The sequence below is a fragment of the Clupea harengus genome, chromosome 1, assembly GCF_900700415.2.
Source record: "Clupea harengus chromosome 1, Ch_v2.0.2, whole genome shotgun sequence".
Classification (NCBI taxonomy): domain Eukaryota; kingdom Metazoa; phylum Chordata; class Actinopteri; order Clupeiformes; family Clupeidae; genus Clupea; species Clupea harengus.
In genome coordinates this window covers 3,884,332-3,905,531 of record NC_045152.1, presented here as the reverse complement: position 1 = coordinate 3,905,531, position 21,200 = coordinate 3,884,332, and the positions used below count along the sequence as shown (strand labels likewise).

Genomic DNA, 21,200 nt, shown 5'->3' with positions numbered 1-21,200 from the left:
TGATAGAAAAATGTCTTTTTTGTGTTTTTGTTTTGAATCTCGTGTCCAGTACCTCCCACTGTGTGGTTTTATATTTGAAATGCATCTACAGCCATAAATTACAATGATGCTTTGGATTTCTGATTTTTTTTTTTTTTTTTTGGACAGACTGAATGTGCTCTGGAGAAGCTGTGCGTGTGTCTGTATGCGTGTGTGCGCTTATGCATGCGTGTGTGTGTGTGTGTGTGTGTGTGTGTGCGCGCTCCTGCTTGCGTGTGTGTACTCGCCTGTATGTCTCCCATCTTATCGGTCTCCTGTTCTCTCCGTCTCTCTTCTCCTTTCTCACACACACTCATACGAACTGGAGTAGGTAAGAAGTGCGTCTAGCCTGTACACACAGAAAGCCATCAATCTGTTTATATTTTTATATGTGTAGAGTCCAGACGACAGTCCATTTCATTCAGTTCTTTTGCATTTTTTTTTAGGGCAGGTCTAATTAGTAATGCCTCTGCTGTCTTTGCCACACAGCAGGAATGTAATGTATATTTCACTGTTAATAGCAAAACCCTTTATTATTGGCCTATATCAGTGTTGCTTTACAAAAAAGGGTACCTTCTGTCATCATTATAATTATTATTGTAATATTATTACTCATTCACATTATGTTGTGTACCATTTTGATATAGAATGCTAAAGAATGCACTGTTGTGACTTGTTAAAAGACATGTATATTGCAGAAAAGTCCTAAACAATTTGCCAGAATTGTCGGAAGAAAACAAGGGGGGGATAAGGGAGGACATGGTAAAACTCTTCCTCGTCCTCTAATTTGCGGACCTAAAAGTGTCTCCAAATGTACAAAATCGATTTGTTCATTACTATTTATTTGAAATACGGTTAGTTATTGAGAGTTAGGACTTTGTGCAGTGTATTTTTTTGTAAAATGCTTCTCAGTGCATTTTTTGGACACTATCTGTAGACAGTAAGGTTTTGTTCAAAAAAAAATAATTAGATTTTATTTTTGTTGCTGCTGTCAGAGGGTTGGTAAACTGCTATGGGATAACGTTACAAATAAAACTTTTAATTCTGAGCGCTTTTAAATTGCGTGGTTCCCTGTGATTAACTGTCCTGCGTTAGCTGCCTTCACATACACTATGATTAGAAATGAGGCTCATGCGACTTGTAGTAGTTGATACTGTGGGAACGCTGGAAGGTATATACCGCCCTCTAGTGTTTGATCAGAGACTCCACGACACTACAACAGCACTACAAAAAAACTAGGTCCCTACGACTGAGTTACCCTTCATGTGAAACACAGTGTCAGAAGCAGGTTAATATAAGACATCTCATCTCATAGGTAAGTTGAGACTCTTCGGCGGGCTTTTGCTCCACGGTGTAGATTTCTATGACTGTCCTAAATGTCTGCCCCTCTTCTCAAATCTGCGCCATCATAATTGCAACTCAGGTGGTGATCTCTACATTACATACTGTACTATACATATATGCTTCAAGCAGGTGGGCACGGCGCTCATGTGCTTAAGGTTTCTTCCTGATTAACAGGGCGTTTTCCTTGCCCCTGTTGCCATGGTGCTCTTAGGGGGTTCAGGTACTGGGCCCTGTAAAGCGGCTTGAGACAATTTTATTGTTTTTGCGCTATATAAATAAAATTGAATTGAACATAGTCTAGCCTCCATGGGAGTCTAAGAGTCTTCAACCTGTCTAATCAGTCATGGAGTAGAAAACACTTAAAAGGCACTGAGGCTGTAAGTGTTACAATTAATCCTTATCATCACACTTTTTTACATTAATGCACAGACTTGTAAGACCTGGCTGCAACCATTAATCAACATGTGCTGAAACTAGTGTAACGGTCTTGTTGCAGTCAGGGACGGAGACGGATTTGCAGCTTTTTGCTTTCTTTATTCTGTTTTACAAACAAACAATTGTGGGCATATTCAGCATCGCTGACAGGCATATCTCTTCTGCCTGCTTATGGCCATATACAACAACATATTAATCACACAAACCAGTGCACGAACAGTTAAAACAACAATGCACACATAACACACACATCCCGGCATTGGAGCAACATACCTGTTTTACAAACAAACAATTGTGGGCATATTCAGCATCTGCACAAGTCAAACAAAACACAAAACACGTCAGGCTCAGCATGGCCACCCATACTCTATCACTATCATTATTATTCATATTCTATTTCTACCACACTATTCTATTAATATTTAGCTAGCTAGCGGAACGTGAGAAGTTCCTGGCGAACTAGCTAGCTAATCACAGTGTGTACAATGAACCTCGTGTTCAAGTAAAATAATGCAATCAAACTTTCTGCCCATTGACAAACTTGCTTTACAAACCAACACAATACATACTTATTATAGAAAATACCCGTTACATGTCGAATTTCTCGACATTTACTGCATCTAGCTATCTAAAAATGTACAAATTGTGATGGTCAAATTGCATTATGGACCTACCGCTGACAGGCATATCTCTTCTGTCTGATTATGGCAACGGCACATGAATATATCTTGCAGACCTGCAGTACGTCACATCCCCAAAGGTGGCTCCAAAACACCAAGACTAATGAAACACGCTTATTTATGGCGAAACTCACACTCTATTTACATTTCATCTATTTACATTTATAACTCTGTTACACTAGCAACTAGGCTACTTGTCATCATAATCATCAGTCTTCACCAAAGACGGGCTACTTATAATGCTTCCCCTATTGTGTTCACTATGGGTAGTCCTTTTGAAACGATTAACTTGCAGTGTCCAGCAGCAGCGAAGATCAATCCTTGTTACATTACAAAAAGTCCACTTTGCCATGGAAATTACTTAAAGTGTAATGCTGGCGTTTTCAAGGATATCCAGACTTTGCTTGTTGTGTCATCTTTTCTGTAGTGTTCCTGACCCAGCAAACTAACTGTTCTTCAATGACATCTATGTAAAAACCTGTGTATAAAAAACACATTTGAACTGAATTGGTTATTCTCATGTTGCTTTCTTTCTTCTCGTGAAACCACCAGTTTGGCCTTTTTGTCCTTGTGTTGCTAAATGTTGCTTTTCAAATGTTGTATTTCTGCTATTTGTTGACTTTTTTTCTCTACTATAACCCATAACCCTGTCAAAGAAAGCAAAAAACACTGAACAGTGTGGTACAGTTTGTCCAACTGGCTGAATTAGTTTAGTGTCTTAATGTTGTCGCCATCCATTTAATTTACTGGATACCAGCTTTGTCCAACGTATCTCTTTAATATTGTCATTTTAATATTGTCATTTTATTATCCTACCTTTTTATTAATGTCATATACAAAACGTTCCACGAGTGTGGAAACAGTGTCAAACACTGGCGAAATCTGACCACATCCATTGACTGTCACAAAATTGAATAAACTCTTCAGAAACGGGTAGATGGTTTCTATTCGATAAGATAGATAAATAGCTACTAGGGATGGGGATGGGTAACCTTACTCTATCTGGACTGTATCCATTCAAGGTACAATTGCATTCGTAAATTGAGTCAATTGAGAGGTTTGTTGCCAGGCACGCTGGTTGTTGCCGAGGTACTGAAAACCCTCTGGTGTGACTGATAGCATACATTAGCGTGTGTTAGCATGACACGTTGGCCAGCTCTAATGGGGGTGGAGGAGATAACTGTTCGTTTGTAAGATTGTAAAACCTTTTTACAATTTTTGTACAATTGATTAGGCACTAGACATATTTTTACCGCTCTCAACCTGGAGTGTCGGCCAAAACACTACTTAAGGCCATGATGCACTGTACAGAGGTATAGGCACAGACAGAGGTGCAAGGAATTATGAGAAGAAAGAGATGGTACAACTTAATTGTATTCAGAATATTTATCTGGGTGTGTGTTGTCTCTGAAAATAAAGAGTACTTAAGGTAATATATACAATACTGTTCAAAGTAACGTTATACACATACATTGTGCAACATAAAGTTACCTAAACAGATATATGCAACTTGATACACAACCGAAACAGTAGCATGTACACCTGTTTACATTTACCTTAGCGTTCCATATCAGTGCGCACTCAAAATAACAGTAGATTTTGCGCGACCGTTTAAACAGCATAGGCTATTGAGTTTACGTTGTTATCCCCAGTGCCTACGAAGCATTTCTGATTGATGTAAAATGTTTAGGCCTAATGCTTAAATTAAATATAATTTTATTGAAAGTGTCCCATTGTCATTTTTGTTATTTTAATGGCAACTTTTATAAAATGAGCAATGTGAATGAATGAGATGGTGCGAGATCTAGCAAGGAGACCTGGGATGTTTTCAGAACGACGCACAAATTAATGTCGATCTCCTAGCTAATCATCAACAAACTTTTGGTGCTAGGCTAACAAACGTGATGTTCCCAATGCTGTTTGTCTGTTGCATAGCAACAGCCACACATACTGGGACTATTTTCTCTAGGCTACTGAAATGCGATACACAACGTTTGCTATTTTGTGCTGAAAGGCAGCTTACTATTTACAATGTCGCTGGTAACCGTATTATAAAAGCAATACGGTACTCAAGGCAGTACTGTATCGTCAATAATGTAGTGTTCAAGGGTTTGCCGGCCCTCCGCTCCCCTCTTTTCAGCTATGTCTTTGCTTCAGAATGAGTTTGTGACCTGTTTGATGTGATGTGCACATGTACTATTGGATCAGGGGGGTGGATCAAGTGGTTTAGTGGCAAACCTGGGTAAATTAACTCCTAGCAAAACGAAGCCACAGGACTCTTCTTTTAGGAGGTTTAACACTTACTCTGAGGTAACTTACTTTGTCACTAAACCACTTACTTGGAATACCCCCCAGGATCGGAGAGTCTGTTTTGTTTGCTCCTGGTGGTGGTTGAGGGGTTAAGGGGTCATGGTGGGAACACTTTATATAGTGCATATATAGAGCATATATTTTTGGAGCTAGATTTGTGGTCCCTTGCAATATTCTTTGCATTCCCATGCAATAGCCTACATTTTGCATTACCTCACAATCCTTCTGTGAACCCACTACTCTTGGTATATTTGCCACTAACGTGCAATGCCACGACATACAGCAGCTCATAGAATTGTACTTGCCATTAAATAAGTCATGGTGGTGATTTTTTTTCTGAGCTGTTTTTGTTCCGTCGCAGTACTTTTGTATTCCCTTGGGTTCTGATGCAAAAAGATCACTTCAAGTAAATGCAAAAGTACCCCCTTAGCCAAGGGGTCGTGGGTGTGATTTTGTTTTGCTTTTGCAAAAGTATTGCGAGGTAATTAAGAAGTATTATGAGGGAGGAATTGCTCATTCATCGCCTTAAGGGGCTCCGCACAAAACTATTGCGAGGTAATGCAATAGTTACAAATATTACAAGGGAACGCTTGTGCAAAATTATTATGAGGAAACGCAGAAATTGCTCAATACAGAATACAATCGTCACCATGACCCTTAAGGGGCTTGGTAGCAGTACTCATAATTTTGTATGATGTCATTATTTATTACTAACAGATTATTTTCCCATTCACTTTTAGTGAACATGGTCATTTATAGGCCCAAGAGAATTGTCTGTGGTTTTGTTGCTGTACGTGGATGTACACAGCCTTACAAAAGTTTGGAAACGCCCCAGGAAAATGGATTTTAAACTAATCAGAATCACTTTTATTGGCCAAGTAAGTTTGCACAAACAAGGAATTTGACTCCAGGTTAAGTGGCTCTCATTGTACTTACACAAAATATACAACACAACAAAACACAATACAACACAACAGCACAACGGTCTTAGAAATCTAAGAAATATATACAGGGAGGAATGGCTATTTACAGGAGCTGTGGACTGTAAACACAACAAATATTGCAAAGAAGTGGAGAGTGCAAGAAGTGCAGAGATAAATATTAAATGGTTAGAGAATGACGTAAGAAGTACAGTAAATATGATTTGTAGGTGTAATTGTACAGTGGTTGTTTTGGTGATCCAGGGTTATTGCACAGTGCCACAGTGAGTTAGCTGTTCATTAGTGAGATAGCGAGGGGGAAGAAACTGTTTCTGTGTCTGGTGGTTTTGGCGAACAGTGTTCTATAGCGCCTACCAGACGGGAGAAGTTGGAATAGGTTGTGTCCAGGGTGTGAGGGGCCTGCAGTGATTTTCCCTGCCCGTTTGCCCGTTTCCCTGACCCTGGAGGTGTACAGGTCTTGGATGGTGGGCAGGTCAGCACAGATGATCTTTTCTGCACACCTGACTGTCCATTGGAGTCTATTCCCATCCAAACCAGACAGTTATGGATGTGCAGAAAACAGACTCGATGACTGCAGTGTAGAACTGGATCAGCAGCTCCTGAGGCAGGTTGGAAGTACATCCTCTGCTGTTTTTTTTTGATGATTGTGTTGATGTTGAGTTGTGGGGGGGGGGGGGGGCATTGCTGGGCGGCTCCTCCTGAAGTCCACTGTCATCTCCACGGTTTTGAGCGTGTTCAGCTCTAGGTTGTTGTGACCGCACCACAGGGCCAGCTGTTCAACTTCCCGCTTATATGCAGACTGGGATGATGGTGGAGCGTTTGAAGCAGGAAGGGACTTCACACAGCTTCAGAGATCTGTTGAAGATCCGTGTGAAGATGGGGGCCAGCTGATCAGCGCAGGCTTTCAGACAGGAGGGTGACACACCGTCTGGGCCTGATGCCTTCCTTATCTTCTCTCTAATATGGCATTATCCACTATTATCTTATCTTAAATATATTGAAGTAATTTACCATGATCAAGAACATGGTTAGAATATGAGAACACAACATTTCCCTGGGCAATTTTAAACAAAAAAGTCCCTGAGTCTTGACACAGGGTTGTGTGTAAAGCAGTAATCATTGATTTAGTCATGCATGACTGAAGGGTGAGAGTTCAAGATTAAGCTGAGTTCTAGTTAAAGATTGTTAAACAAAGCTGTTAATGTTCGGTGGGAATTGTTCAACTTCAGACTAAGTCTTTCACATAATAAAAAAGAGTAGGTGAGGAAATCTTTGCAAGTCAAGCTATCGGTCACTTTTTTCTTGTACTCGCCTATTCTTAGGTTTACGGTGTTTCTTGACTTCATTGGCATATTATATGCAGTATTTCAGTTATTTTAATACACTACCTAGAACATCCACACACAAACAATGAACGAAATCTAGCGGCCCAATTTTGAGAAATCTTGAAAAGTCCGACTCAGTATAACTGCCATAGACGCCGATATTTTGCTCCCGATCTCGATTTTAAACCATAATAGACACACCATTGCACGTTTACAATAACCACCACACCTGAAAGATCGATACACAAAATCGACGCTTTTTACATAAATAAGCCTATTCGTTTAAAAACTCCGACCCAATGTTATAGACACTGACATTTTGCGCTCTCTTTCGAAGGGAAAGCATAATGCACAGGCCTATTTTCCTATACATTTCATTACCTAGGCCTAGCCTGTCGCATGGCGCTTTATTACAAATAATAGTAGGACACTCTTGCCCATAACTAGTCGTGTGTGAAGACGAGTATTCATTTAGGATATAATAACCGATTTGAATAGCCTAATCACCAAGTAAGGTGTTTACACCTTAAAATGTTTAAGATTCTAGTAACAGGAGTAGCCCTAGTGACATTGACCTCCACTGGCTGCCTGTAGCTGCTCGCATTAAGTTCAAGTCACTTATGCTTGCCTACAGAGTGCTTGATGGTTCTGCTCCCACCTACCTAAATGCTCTTGTAAGGGCAAATGTTACACCCAGGATGCTGCGCTCTTCTAGTGAGCGTCGTTTGGCACTGCCGTCTGTGCAAGTACGGCAGTCCAGACTATTCTCATTTGTAGTTCCACGTTGGTGGAATGAACTACCCAGCACTACCAGAGCAGGGGCGTCCCTCTCTACCTTTAAGAAGCTTTTGAAGACCCAACTCTTCAGAGCACTTCCCGTCCTAACTGGCACTTCGACTAGTGCGTAACTTGCAATTACAGCAGTTACATTTCTGCACTTCTTTCTTTCTTTTTTATTTCATTTTGTTATATTTCTTATGTAAAGTAGTATTTATTTATTGTTACACCAGGTTCTATTGCTCGTAGCTTGAATATTCTCTCCCTTGTACGTCGCTTTGGACAAAAGCGTCTGCTAAATGACTAAATGTAAATGTAAATGACTACTAGTAGCCTAGTCGCCATAATTCACTTCAGCTAACTACAAAGCTATTACTGGGATCTTAAACGTTAAACGTACACACCTTACTTGGTGATTAAACACACCAAACGCAGTTTCATATTGACGGCAATTATTCAGATAAAGACTCGCCTTCACACATGACTGGTCCTGGGCAACAATCCGAGTTTAAAAAAAAAGGTGTGGTAGCCTAGTGTAGCCCATCATAAAACTGAAATGGTGTATGAAGCATGCCAATGGCGTGAATAAGGGCATTTGCGCGAAAAACTTCAAATGGAGTGAACTGAAGTCGATGGACACCGTAAACCTATGAATAACCGAGTCCAGGGGCGTAGCTATAGGGGGTGCAGCAGGTGCGGCTGCACCTGGGCCCGTGAGGTGTCGGGGCCCGTAGCCGAGCCCAAAGATATACACGCGTAAATTAACGGGCCCCCCATCAGCGAAGGTTGCATAGCGGGCCCACCCTAGATCCCTGGAAAAAAAACGTCAAATTGTCTCGGGTCTGCTTAGATTCAAATGCGTGCTATTTTCTGAACGACAGGAGTGTCAAATGCTATATATACACCTGAAAGGGCAAACTTATCTCAGTCATGGCTGTGATTATTTTTTGGGAAAAAGTAGCAATTTATAACAAAATCATATGCTTATCCTACATACACTATAGAAACTATCAAAACACTATTCAATTAAATGAATAAGCTCTTTTTTCTTTGGTATTTTTGTGATTAGCAATGATGATTGCTGGGTAATATGTATGTTGTTGTCCAATGTCAAGTCTCTATTTGATCATGTGACAATACAATACGCTATAGTTAAACCAATTCTGATAACTTAGGTCTGAAGGTCTGATAACCTAGCTCATTGAGCACTGCACAGCACAACTTTACTCGTAACAATGCCTTTTAAGCACAAGAGTGGAAGTAGAAAAGGGCAAGAGAAAAAAGAACAGGAGGAGAAGGCGGCAAAGCTGCCTATATTAGATTATTTTGGCTTTTGAATTGCCGTCAACTAGTCGCCAGCGCACGGATCAGAATCGCTGTTTCTGCCCTCAGTGGTGTGTCAGCAACCATGCAACAGTTAACAATTGTTACGGTAAGAAATGTTCCTGCTGAGAGTCAAACAAGACTTAGTTCATTGTGTACACACCAATCACTTCTGAAATATGTAAGGTTGATTAATTAAACACTATTTATATCGATAACAAACACCTTTGATTAACGGTTTTTTTAGACGCGGTTGTGGAAGTAGGGAACGCTACGATTTTTTTTTTAGCGTTCACTAGGGGGGGCCCGTCATAATATCTTGCACCTAGGCCCGTCGTTACTACGTTACGCCACTGACCGAGTCCAATGAAAAAAGTGGGCGATAGCTCGACGCCGGTAGAGTCATACGCAGGTGTTGTTAAAGTAGGATCACATACTTTGCAGCTTCTGCTTATAGCTAACACGGTTTCTTCTGCGCCCGTTTTTGTTAGCTGCTAGAAAGGCTTGAACATCATACTATTGTTTAGAAACACACTTTATTTTCCTGTCGGCTTCCATGGCTGTACTCGAGGGACTTCTCCAACTACCCTGCACATTCCCTCTGCTGGTTGCGGTGCTGTTGTTGCTGCTTGTCTGGCTTTACTCCTCCGGTGTCAGCAACCCAGAGAAAGGGAAGGAACCTCCAGGACCCAAACCACTGCCTATCCTGGGTAACCTGCTGCTGCTGGATCTGAAGAAGCCCTATGATTCACTTTGTGAGGTTAGCACAAATGTCACTATGGTGTGACTGGACTATAACAGTGATGGTTAGTGTGTTTTTGCTGATGCTTACTGCTTTCATTCCCTGCAGCTCTCCAAGAAGTATGGGTCTGTCTTTACCATTTACTTTGGTCCTAAGAAAGTGGTCGTCTTAACAGGATACACGACTGTTAAACAAGCGCTAGTGAACCATGCAGAGGAGTTTGGGGACAGAGATATCACCCCTTTATTTCATGATCTCAACAAAGGGCTCGGTAAGGCAGAGCACTGCTTCAGTCTCCTGTGCTACAGCTGAGGCTTTTGGAGATTGTTTGCTTTTCTTTTCCTAACAAATTGTGAAGAAAAACAAATGAGTGAACTTACTGAAAAAACATTCGTTAGTGAACTTGGATGTGCCATTTGAGACAACAACGTAATTCGCAAAGATGTACCTGAAGTACAATAAAGTGTATAAAAGAGTGATTTTCAACTGCTGTAGAAACATTAATGTTTACAAATGTTAAAATTGGGGACAGAAAACCACTGAAATCCCTGCATGTCTGTCTCACTCCTTGCACACGCTTTTAGATGTGAAAGGTCATGTTATGGTCAGGTCATGTCAGGTCAGGTTATGCATTTACAGTATTTATATGCCCTTAGTCTGGCTGCACTCTTCTGAAATTGTTTAATGTGTAACTACATGCCTTGTTTTCTGTCATGTAAAAAACATTTATTGTGTGTGTGTGTGTGTGTGTGTGTGTGTGTGTGTGTGTGTGTGTGTGTGTTTCACATGCTCTGTTGTTTTTCCATGTTAATGCTTGATGCAGGCATCTTATTTTCCAACGGAGAGAACTGGAAAGAGATGAGACGTTTTGCACTCACAAACATGCGAAACTTTGGGATGGGCAAGAAAAGGAGTGAGGAAAAGATTATAGAAGAGACTCGAAGCCTGATTGAAGTATTTGAAAAATTTGAAGGTTAGATCAACACTAACTATTATTTGCTTTTTAATTCTAGCAGCGTTTTGTGGGTCTAATATATTAATGAATCAACATTACTGTCTAACCAACACAATTTTACTCATATGGATAAGTTGCATAGATCAATTCTTTAACATGGGCAGTCAGCTTACCGTCAATGCTCTTGAACTGCCTTAACGTGTCTATAACTCCAACAGCGAATTAAAGTTTACCTTTCTAATAATGACCAAAATACATGACTCTCGGATATACAGAGTTTGATATATATATTTAAAACAGAAGAGGACTGGAATATAGACGTAAAAAGACTCTAAAGCAGAACCAGAACAATAAAAAGCTTTTCTGTGCCTACTATTGACTGTTAAAGAAACAGTACCTGTGTGTGTTAACCCTGTTACAAGTAGGCTCCCAGAGTGAAATATTTTTTGATAAATGGATTCTCTTTCTCACACTAGCAGTCAGCTTACCCCTTAAGCTTTTACTACAACGTTAACAGAAAAGCAAATTTGGCCTTTCTAAAAATACATTTAAAATAGTTACTCTCAGAGGTACTCATTTCGAAACATTTAAGCAGAGATCTAGCGTATAGATTTAATGTAGAAACAATCTAAACCATACGCTTTGCTGAGTGCTATTGAATGTTAAATGAACATTACTTTGTGTCTAAATCCACTATTTCCTATTTATTGCACAGTGCAAATAATAAAAAAAATTCTGCTGTGAAAATACATGTTGCTCACAAATATATACTGTATATTTTTTAAATATTCGTTTAACGAAGGACTTTTTAGTTTACACTTGAATTTTTTTGTTTAACATTTATTAAGGTTCGCCATTTGACACGACCCAGCCGGTGAACTATGCCGTCTCCAATATCATCTGTGCTATTGTGTACGGCAGCAGATTTGAGTACGATGACCCCAAGTTTATGTCCATGGTCAACAGAGCCAATGAGAACATTCGGCTTGCTGGCTCTGCATCTGTACAGGTAACTATGACGACATTTACAATGGTCTTTTCCTGCTTGCTCTTATGCTCTAGAACATTCTGTGAAATGTTGTCTCATTCAGACTCTGAAGATCATTCAACTGAACTCCGTTCCTTGATCTTGCCTCAGAGTCTGCTTTCCTTCAAAGCATCACGATAGCAACTTTTCTTTGGAAGCATCATGATAGAAACTTTGCCTAAATCGTTCAGTGTAACTATATTTGGTGTTTTTCTTGTAGCTGTACACCATGTTTCCATGGTTAAAACCATGGCTGAAGGATGTTGCTCGAGTCATGAAAAATGTTGGTGAAAATCTTAAAGAGATGCGGGGTTGTATCAAGAACCTGCAGGAGACACTGAACCCACAGGACAGCCGAGGCTTCGTAGACTCTTTCCTCACATACCAGCAGAATGCAGAGGTAAAGTGTCATCCATTTTTAAGTATTATCAACAAATCTAGTACTGTGATTTGGAAAGTGACACACTAACAAGATTCTTGTTTTGAAGAACAGTTTTCAGTGTGATTGTTAGGGGCTAGATTTTTTTTTTTAACAGGGACACATCTTGACATTTCTGTGGTGTATTGTTCAAGTTAACAGTGTTTTCCTAGCGTGGTTCTAGTTAAATAACTGTATGGCAGACTGCTGTTTTGATACAGTGAAAACATAGTTTAATATAAAATACAGTGGTAAGGTCTATTATGCATTCGAGCAAGGACACATGTTTTTTATGTTTTTCACTTGTGATGAAGCTGAGATTTCGAAAGGCACAGTAGTTACACAGCAGACAAGCATAAGTAGTTTGATTTATTCTGATTGATTACCAGTCTATTGGTCTGATTGATTAACACTGTGAACAGCAAACGACAGTGAGTTCACCCCATGCAATATCACTTAAAGCAACATTATGTAACAATTTTATCTTAAAATAACAGCTTCAAAATCATTTTGGGGGTACACTGACTTGTAAAACGGAGAATGGCGCCTGTGCCAATGCCACAGCATTCCTGGTATTGCACTACGTAACTTTGGTGGACAGGGCACGATGCCTCTCGTGAGAACTACAAAATGCTTTATGGCACCACCTCACACCTCACACTACACCCTTCTGGTAGCTATAAGAAGAAGCTAGCGCAGTAATCTGAGGAAGACTTCAGAGGAAGAGGGAAAGAGAGAGTAACCGAGCAACATACATCCAACCTTCTATGACTTGTATGACTATCTGTCTATCAAGAGGGTGAAAACGAACACACACTTCGCATGCCCAAACACACTTAGCTCCCTGCCGGCACAGATACGGCCAGAACTCATGGCAACTCATGGCAGTAAAGGTGAAGATGTGGGAATGTTCGTCTTTTTAAAAAATATTTATTTTTGGGCTTTTTGCCTTTATTCAGACAGGATAGTGAAGGTATGACAGGAAATGAGCTGGATAGAAGAGGTGGGAAGTGGGATCGGGAAATGACCACGGGGGGGATTCGAACCCGGGTCCCTGCGGGCGTTCAAGCCCATTCATGGTCGGGGCTGCTGCTTGCGCCAGAGCTCCCCCAGGGGATGTTTGCCGTAATGTGTTTCCAAGTCACCAGTGGGAAGCATCAAGCTCGTCAGCACACTCATCTCTATGTACGTTTCTGACTGAATCCTCCAGAAATCAGCTCAGCACACTCATCTCTGTGTACGTTTCTGACTGAATCCTCCAGAAATCAGGCCAAAAGGACTCTGTGTTCCATGAGGAGAACCTGCTATTCTGTGTGGCCAACCTGTTTGGAGCCGGCACTGACACCACGGGGACTACACTGCGCTGGGGACTGTTGCTGATGGCCAAGTACCCAGACATACAGGGTAAGAGGGACTACTGACCACTGCAGCAGATTTAGTATGGTCACTGAATGAACAGCTGGCAAAACATTTGATTAGGCTGAGAGGAATTAAGACAGAAGGAAACATTCTTTCATCAGGAAAATACGGTATACTCTGTGGCCAACCTGTTTGCAGCCAGCACAAACACCACAGGGACTACACTACAGGGTATGAGGAGAATTCAGCCCAAAGCTGACTATCCATGCCATTGCATTCTATTGCATTAGATTGTTATAGATGAGAGATATGGGTTTCACCTTAGTTTAGACATTACATTTTTAAATACACCCTTTAGATGTTTGAGAGTTTGATAGGCCCATAAACAGGTAAATAGTTTCGGCTTCAAATGGCTTCTGCAAGGACTTTGAGAAGTGCCTGATAAGGGCTTGTGGCATTCGTAAAGGTGTAGTCCTTGATTTATAATCCATAACACTCTTCATCAAATTCAGCTAAACTCTCCTCTCGTTTCTCTTGGTGTCTGTCCAGTGTCTGTGCTCAAAAACTCTAGTGCTCAAATATCAAACAACCATTTGCTAGAATCAAGGACTGTACCTTAACATCTCACTCCTTGGTTTGTGCACTCATCAAATGTAGACCGTGTGCAGGAGGAGATTGACAGGGTGATCGGTGACCGACAGCCTGTGGTGGAGGACAGGAAGAGCCTGCCCTACACTGACGCCGTGATCCACGAGATCCAGAGAGTAGCCAACATTGTGCCTTTAAATCTTCCCCACACCACAAGCTGTGATGTGAATTTCCAGGGTTTCTTCATCCAAAAGGTACAGCTGTGGCTTGTTGATGTTACATGTTGATGTCTGTGGGTTAATATAGTGAAGATGTACGTATACCATGTTTTCACGACTATTAACCACACTGTATATTAACCGCTTTAAAGTATTTATGTAATTTTATAAAACAAACCTGTGTATTGACAGCACCCGGGTATTAACCGCAGTTTATTCAACGTAACCTCATTGTGTCACGTTAAAGTAAATGCCATGTGGTTGTGAATACGTATTGCGATTGGAATAGAACACCCTATAAGCAATATTAGCTCTTCTAAACTCCCCACCCATCCTCTTCCACAAATTACCATCCAAAAGAGTGTCTTTGAAGGACTACAAGGAATCATCATTTGAATGCATTCTTATAAAGCTGGTGTTTTTGTGAACTATATGAATATAGACCAACATGTAATAATTCAAAGGTTTGTGTTATGGAATTCTTAGTCAAAAATAGACAACTAAGACTTAGTTCAGATTTTTGTCTCGTCATCTACAAGTAGTACTAATTCTCTGATTTGTTCTGTCAGATGAAAGGGAGTAAATATTGAACTGCCACACTTTCTTTGGATGGTCTCCTATAGACTGTCTAAAGAAGATTATAAACAAACTATCTGTTCAAACTTGGTTAACTACAATTTAAGGTTAGGGTTAGGGGTTGGGTTTGGTTACGGTGATGTTCAGTGAACCATGACAAAGACTGAACTTGAATTTCAACAAACCATCTGTAAAGTCTCTGTAGGTGGACTATCCAAATAAAGTGTTACCTATTCAGCAATTCTACATCTCTCTATACATGCCTCATAATTCCCTCGTCTTCCTCTCTCCACCCCCTGTTCCCCCAGGGCACCGCTGTGATTCCTCTGCTCACCTCAGTACTGAGAGACGAATCTGAATGGGAGCAGCCTTACATGTTCCACCCAGAACACTTCCTGGATGACCAGGGGCAGTTCGTCAAGAGAGACGCTTTTCTTGCATTCTCTGCAGGTATCCATTTTCACAGCTGTTCACAGTTACTGTTTGTTTGTTATGAGCACAGAGTTAGAGAAGCCAGAGGAGTGGAGTGTTGGAGCGCACAGTGGGAGTGTTCCGCCACACTGCACTACCGTCCAGTGTTCTATTTAGAATTATAAAACAATTGGGTTCTATTGAATTATTTAGCTGTTTCTGATTGGACGAGAGACGTTCCATGAGTTGGAATATCCCAGGACATCCCAACTCGGACTTTTCACAGCTAATAATAAATCACTCCGCGATGAAACATTCTATAGCACGTTGATAAGCGATAACCGTTAATTCAAAGTTCTTATAATTCCAAAAGACGTTGACAATGGAACTTTTTTTTTGTTGCGGAGAAACAATGGCGAAATAAACATTTTTTTAATCAATAACTTCGTGTTTAAATGTTAATTGGTTGACTATAAAATTGTTTTATAAAAGCAATATAGTACTCGTGCGAGTGGGGTAGGTAAGGGATATTCCCACGGGTGATGTTGCCTGCGCCACTCGGCCTCCGGCCTCGTGGCTACGGCCGAACACCACCCGTGGGAATATCCCTTACCTACCCCACTCGCACGAGTACTATATTGCTTAAATAACAGCACAAGATGGTTGACTATAATGTTATACAACAATACAAATCTCTGATTAACTTGGTTTGGCTAATCCTGCTCACTGTTGATGTTCACTACAGTCTACACAGTTGCCAGAACACTGAGCAGAATGTCCTCCCACAACATCACCATTACCGCCATGAGTTGATTTTTTGAACTGGCATATCTGACCGTATCGGTGCAGGCAGGGAGCTAGGTGTGTTTGGGCATCGTTCATATTGGGAATCATGACATCTGCGCACGTCTAGCCAGCACCTAGTTCAACTTAGACAACCTACAGTATACAACCAAAGTGAGTCCACCCCTGTCAGTTGATTAAAAATTGTATCACCTTACAGTACCGTAATTTCCGGACTCCGCTACTTTTTCCCCACGATTTGAACCTCGCGGCTTAAACAATGACGCGGCTAATTTATGAATTATGATACCTCCTGTGACGGTATGCGGTGCCTTTGTGTTTACGGTGGCTTTGTGGATGCTAGCAATCATCAAGAAGGCCCAGCAGAGGATGTACTTCCTGCGCCAGCTTAGGAAGTACAACCTGCCTCAGGAGCTGCTGATCATGTTCTACACCGCAGTCATAGAGTCTGTTCTGTGCACCTCAATCACTGTCTGGTTTGGATCGGCCACCAAACTGGATAGGAACAGACTCCAACGGACAGTCAGGTCTGCAGAAAAGATCATCGGTGCCAACCTGCCCACCATCCAAGACCTGTACACCTCCAGAGTCAGGAAACGGGCAGGAAAAATCACTGCAGACCCCTCACACCCCGGACACAAACTTTTCAAACTCCTCCCCTCTGGTAGACGCTACAGATCACTGTTCGCCAAGACCTCCAGACACAAAAACTGTTTCTTCCCCCTCGCCGTCTCACTACTGAACAGCTAACCCACTGTAGCACATATAGCATATATATTTATCCCTGCACTTCTTGCACTCTCTACTTCTTCTTTGCACTATTGTTGTGTAACATTTCACAGCTACTGTATATAGCCATTCCGCCTTGTACATATTTTTTTAACTTCTTAGACCGTTGCACTGTTGCACTGTTGCACTGTTTGTTTTGTATTGTGTTGTAATGTATATTTTGTGTAAGCACATTGAGAGCCACTCTACCCAGTCAAATTGCTTGTTTGTGCAAACTCACTTGGCCAATAAAACCTGATTCTGATTCTGGATGCAGCCGCATGGATGCTTAGCTCCACGCGATTTCTCAGTATCTCTCAATACTTTGACTAATGTCAAAATAACCACAGTCTACCGGCGTAGACAGAACACAAGTCAAAACTAGTCAAAACAATTCAAAAATAAAATAAAAGTTTACAACAATACAAATCCAGTCTTCAAGTTCTTTAGCTCACTGGTTTCAAACTACCGTCTGTCTCCAATCTAATGTTCTACCTGAACAGGAAGAACTACCTTATTTCTGATTGACTCTTGCAACTGTGCTCTCTTAAAGCAACAGTGCACTTATCGTAACTGGCCAAACTAATAATATGCATCACTATTGTATTACTTTTGATATTCATTTTAGCCTGTGTAAAGTTAATTTGTTTCAATGTACCGGTAGGCACCTGCGGCTTATAGACACGTGCGGCTTATTTATGTTAAAAATAATTATTTTTTTTAAATTCAGTGGGTGAGGCTTATATTCAGGTGCGCTCAATAGTCCGGAAATTACGGTAGTTGAATTACTACAGTAAGTAGTACAGTAGGTTATCTAAATGTGAAGTGTGTGTTAGTTCTCACCCTCGTGATAGAAATAGGCACTGTGGAGACGTTTGCTGAGCTTTACAATAATAAGCAGAATTAGAGTAATTTCTGATTTAGGCTTTTAATATAATTATGTACAGGTATGTAAGGTGCAGTAGCCACTACGACACAAGTGTGTGTGTGTGCAAGTACGACACAAGTTTGTGTAAGTGTGCAAGTACGACACAAGTTTGTGTGTGTGTGTGTGTGTGTGTGTGTGTGTGTGTGTGTGTGTGTGTGTGTGTGTGCTAAATGGACATGTTCTCCTTGCTCTCAGGACGCAGGGTGTGTCTGGGAGAGAGTCTGGCCAGGATGGAACTCTTCCTCTTCTTCGCCACGCTGCTCCAACGCTTCCATTTCACTCCTCCTCCTGGTGTCTCTGAGGATGAGCTGGACCTCACACCGATCTTAGGAATCACCCTCAACCCCTCCCCCCATAAGCTGTGTGCTGTGAGCCGCTCCTGACTTCCTTGCTGTTCTAAAATGGCATCCGTGTGAACAACATCTGCAGCTCATCTGTGTGGACAACATCTGCAGCTCATCTGTGTGAACAACATCTGCAGCTCATCTGTGTGGGCAACATCTGCAGCTGAAAGCATTATTCCTCTCGCTATTCCTCTTTGTCTGTCCACTCCGCAAAGTGCACTAGTCTTGTCTGATTTATTTCTAATTTCTTTCTTTGTTGTTCTACTTTGTTGTTCACTGTCATTCAGTGGTGAATGCTGCAGTTCATTTTTGAAGGCTGAAAAGGTACCAGTATAATTTGAAGCACCCAGATTAAAATGCCAGGGGGAAAACTGTTTGTTCAAACATGTTTTTTTTTTTATTTGAGGAACATAATAAATGCTTTAATACTATATAATAATATGTTGAGTATAATATCTTGTAGACTAATTATTATGATTGGATTATTACATTCAAGGGCTAAAGAAATACTATTGGTCAATTGATCCAAATGATACTATACTATTTAACTGCGCTTAGATGCTTTGGCTATGTGCCCTTATAGAGTGTTTAGGGGGTGTTATGTATGCTAATAACATCCAATTTATGATCAATTGGGATTCTTCATTCAGCACACCAGGTTAAGAATGTTTGGTCCATTTGGAGTTGACTCCTCTTACTGTTTGTCATAACAGGGAATAACAGTTTTTCTCAGTTGTTAACACACAAAAAGCGAAAATTTCACTTCATGTACCAATCGCTCGACCCAATTTGGCACTACTTCACACTCCCTTATCTGCATTAGACTCTGACTTTCCTTCTTTACACTGATGTCAATTAAAACATCACCTTGTTGTCAAAAAAGTAGGCCTACACTGAGACATTTTACAAAAGGAGAAATGGCTCATTCTCCAGAGTCATTGTCATTCATTATGGTTCCATTTCGATGATTGTGTTTTCAATTTTGCACTTCAGTGTGCAGCAAATGCTTAGTTGTGTGTACTCAATGAATGGTGTGTGTCATTTGAAAATATGGCTGTGTGTACCAAATGAAAACACGAGTTCCATTTTGTGAACAGTTAAGAGATTTGATGGCAAAGAGTCATCTTGCAAAGGGAGTGTCAGGTTTAGCATTTTGTTTGTGAGGTTTTCAGTTTTGTGTGTACAGTTTTCAGAAAGCCGGTATTGTTTTGAAAAACGTGTGTTAACAATTGTGAAAAACTGTAAGAGAAATGAATAAATGAGGCATGAGGCCAATTGCAGGGGCGTAACTATAGGGGGGGCAGCAGGCGCGGCTGCGCCCGTGGGGTGCAGGGGCCCGTAGCCGGGCCCAAAGATTTACACGCGTCACTCGACACGGGCCCCCCCCTTCCAAGTACCATCGCTCGACGGTCCCTCCCTCAGTTCAACGCTGTACTCCCTCTCCGATATGCTTATGTTCAATTATGCGTTGTTATTAATCTTCTGTCAGTGTCAAATGCTATTCATACACCTAAAAAAGCAAACTTATCTCAGTCATATGTTGTTATTATTTTTTGGGGAAAAGTAGCAATTTATACCAAAATCATATGCTTATCCTACATATATTATAGAAACTTTCAAAAAACTATTCAATGAAATGAATAAGTTCTTATTTTCTTTGGTATTTTTGTGATTAGCAATGATGATTGCTGGGTAATATGTATGTTGTTGTCCAATGTCAAGTCTCTATTTGATCATGTGACGATAAAATACATCTATTCGAAGGTCACGACAACGCAGTTCATTGAGCACAGCACAACTGAACGTGTAGCAATGCCTTTTAAGCATAAGAGTGGAAGCAGGAAAAGGCAAGAGAAAAAAGAACAAGATGAGAAAGCGGCAAAGCTGCCGAAATTAGATTCTTTTTTAACTAGACCATCAACTAGTCGCCAGCCCACGAAGTCCGCCACGGACGACCCCGCCACGGACGTCCCCGCCACGGACGTCCCCCCAGCTAGCAGCATTGCAGCAGGTCAGCTGGGATCAGTATCTCTGGCCTCAGACAGGTAACCCACGGCTATTGTGATAGATATACATTTCAAGCCAAGCTATAGCCTACATACATTATGGTCGGGCAGGATAACTAGGATACAAGTTGGGTAAATAGTGGTCACTACTAGGTGGATAGCAACTTATTATGTTAAGCTAGCCAATAGCCTAGCAGGGTGCTAGGGAGGCTATTCCTAGGAGGGGGAGGGGAGCCAAATGTAACGAAGGGTTTTCCCATTTATTCCAATGTAAAACAAATCCATATTCTTGGTTGCAGGCCTAACCAGTCAGAGACAGAGTCAGAACCAGGCAGCTCAGGTGTAGTCAGCACCCCAAGTGGTCCGACCCAAGTAGAAATGTGTATTGAAGATGACAGAGGCGAGGACCAGGTTGAGGTGATGCCAGTCAGTGATTCAGAGCAGGACGATGAGCGACAAGCACCGAAGCGTTACGCCACAGATATTGGGCATTTTGAGGATTATCGAGCTGCTGGCAAGCTATGACCCTGTGCTTCAAGAATTGATCAAACGGCCCGAGGGGTCAGTTAAATACCTCAGCCCCGCCATCCAGAATGAGCTGATTATATATATATATATATTTATTTATTTTTGTCAGCGAGTTCAGGACATTACGGCTGAAATAAATCAAGCACCGTTTTTTTCTGTGATAATGGATACGACTCAAGATCTGTCCAAGCGAGATCAGCTTAGCCAAGTATACAGATACGTCACAATAGTTAGGGATCATATGGACATTGCTAAAGATATAAAAGTAATCGAGGCTTTTTGGGGGTTTGAGGAGACAGCTGACACGTCTGCAAGCGAGCTGGGAAAAAAATCATTGGCAGCATCACGAAAAATGGCCTTGATATTGCTAAATGT

The 21,200-nt window shown here is 41.1% G+C and overlaps 2 protein-coding genes across 5 annotated transcripts in view; both read left to right on the top strand.

Moving 5' to 3' along the window:
• The window catches only part of sun1b (Sad1 and UNC84 domain containing 1b), a 38,101-nt gene extending 37,024 nt beyond the window's left edge, over window positions 1-1,077 (top strand). For all 4 annotated transcript variants that reach the window (XM_031564735.2, XM_031564732.2, XM_031564744.2 and 1 more), the window contains one exon: window positions 1-1,077. This exon is cut by the window's left edge and continues 891 nt beyond it. The gene's annotated coding sequence lies outside the window, so the exon portion shown is untranslated.
• Window positions 1,078-9,549: 8,472 nt separating this feature from the next.
• Window positions 9,550-18,730, top strand: LOC105905276 (cytochrome P450 2K1-like). The gene is made up of 9 exons (XM_031564699.2): window positions 9,550-9,913; window positions 10,004-10,166; window positions 10,719-10,868; window positions 11,699-11,859; window positions 12,098-12,277; window positions 13,558-13,699; window positions 14,312-14,496; window positions 15,345-15,486; window positions 18,143-18,730. Exons 1-9 carry the CDS (start codon window positions 9,710-9,712, stop codon window positions 18,328-18,330), a joined length of 1,515 nt encoding a protein of 504 aa, XP_031420559.1. The 5' UTR covers window positions 9,550-9,709; the 3' UTR covers window positions 18,331-18,730.
• The last annotated feature ends 2,470 nt before the right edge of the window (window positions 18,731-21,200 follow it).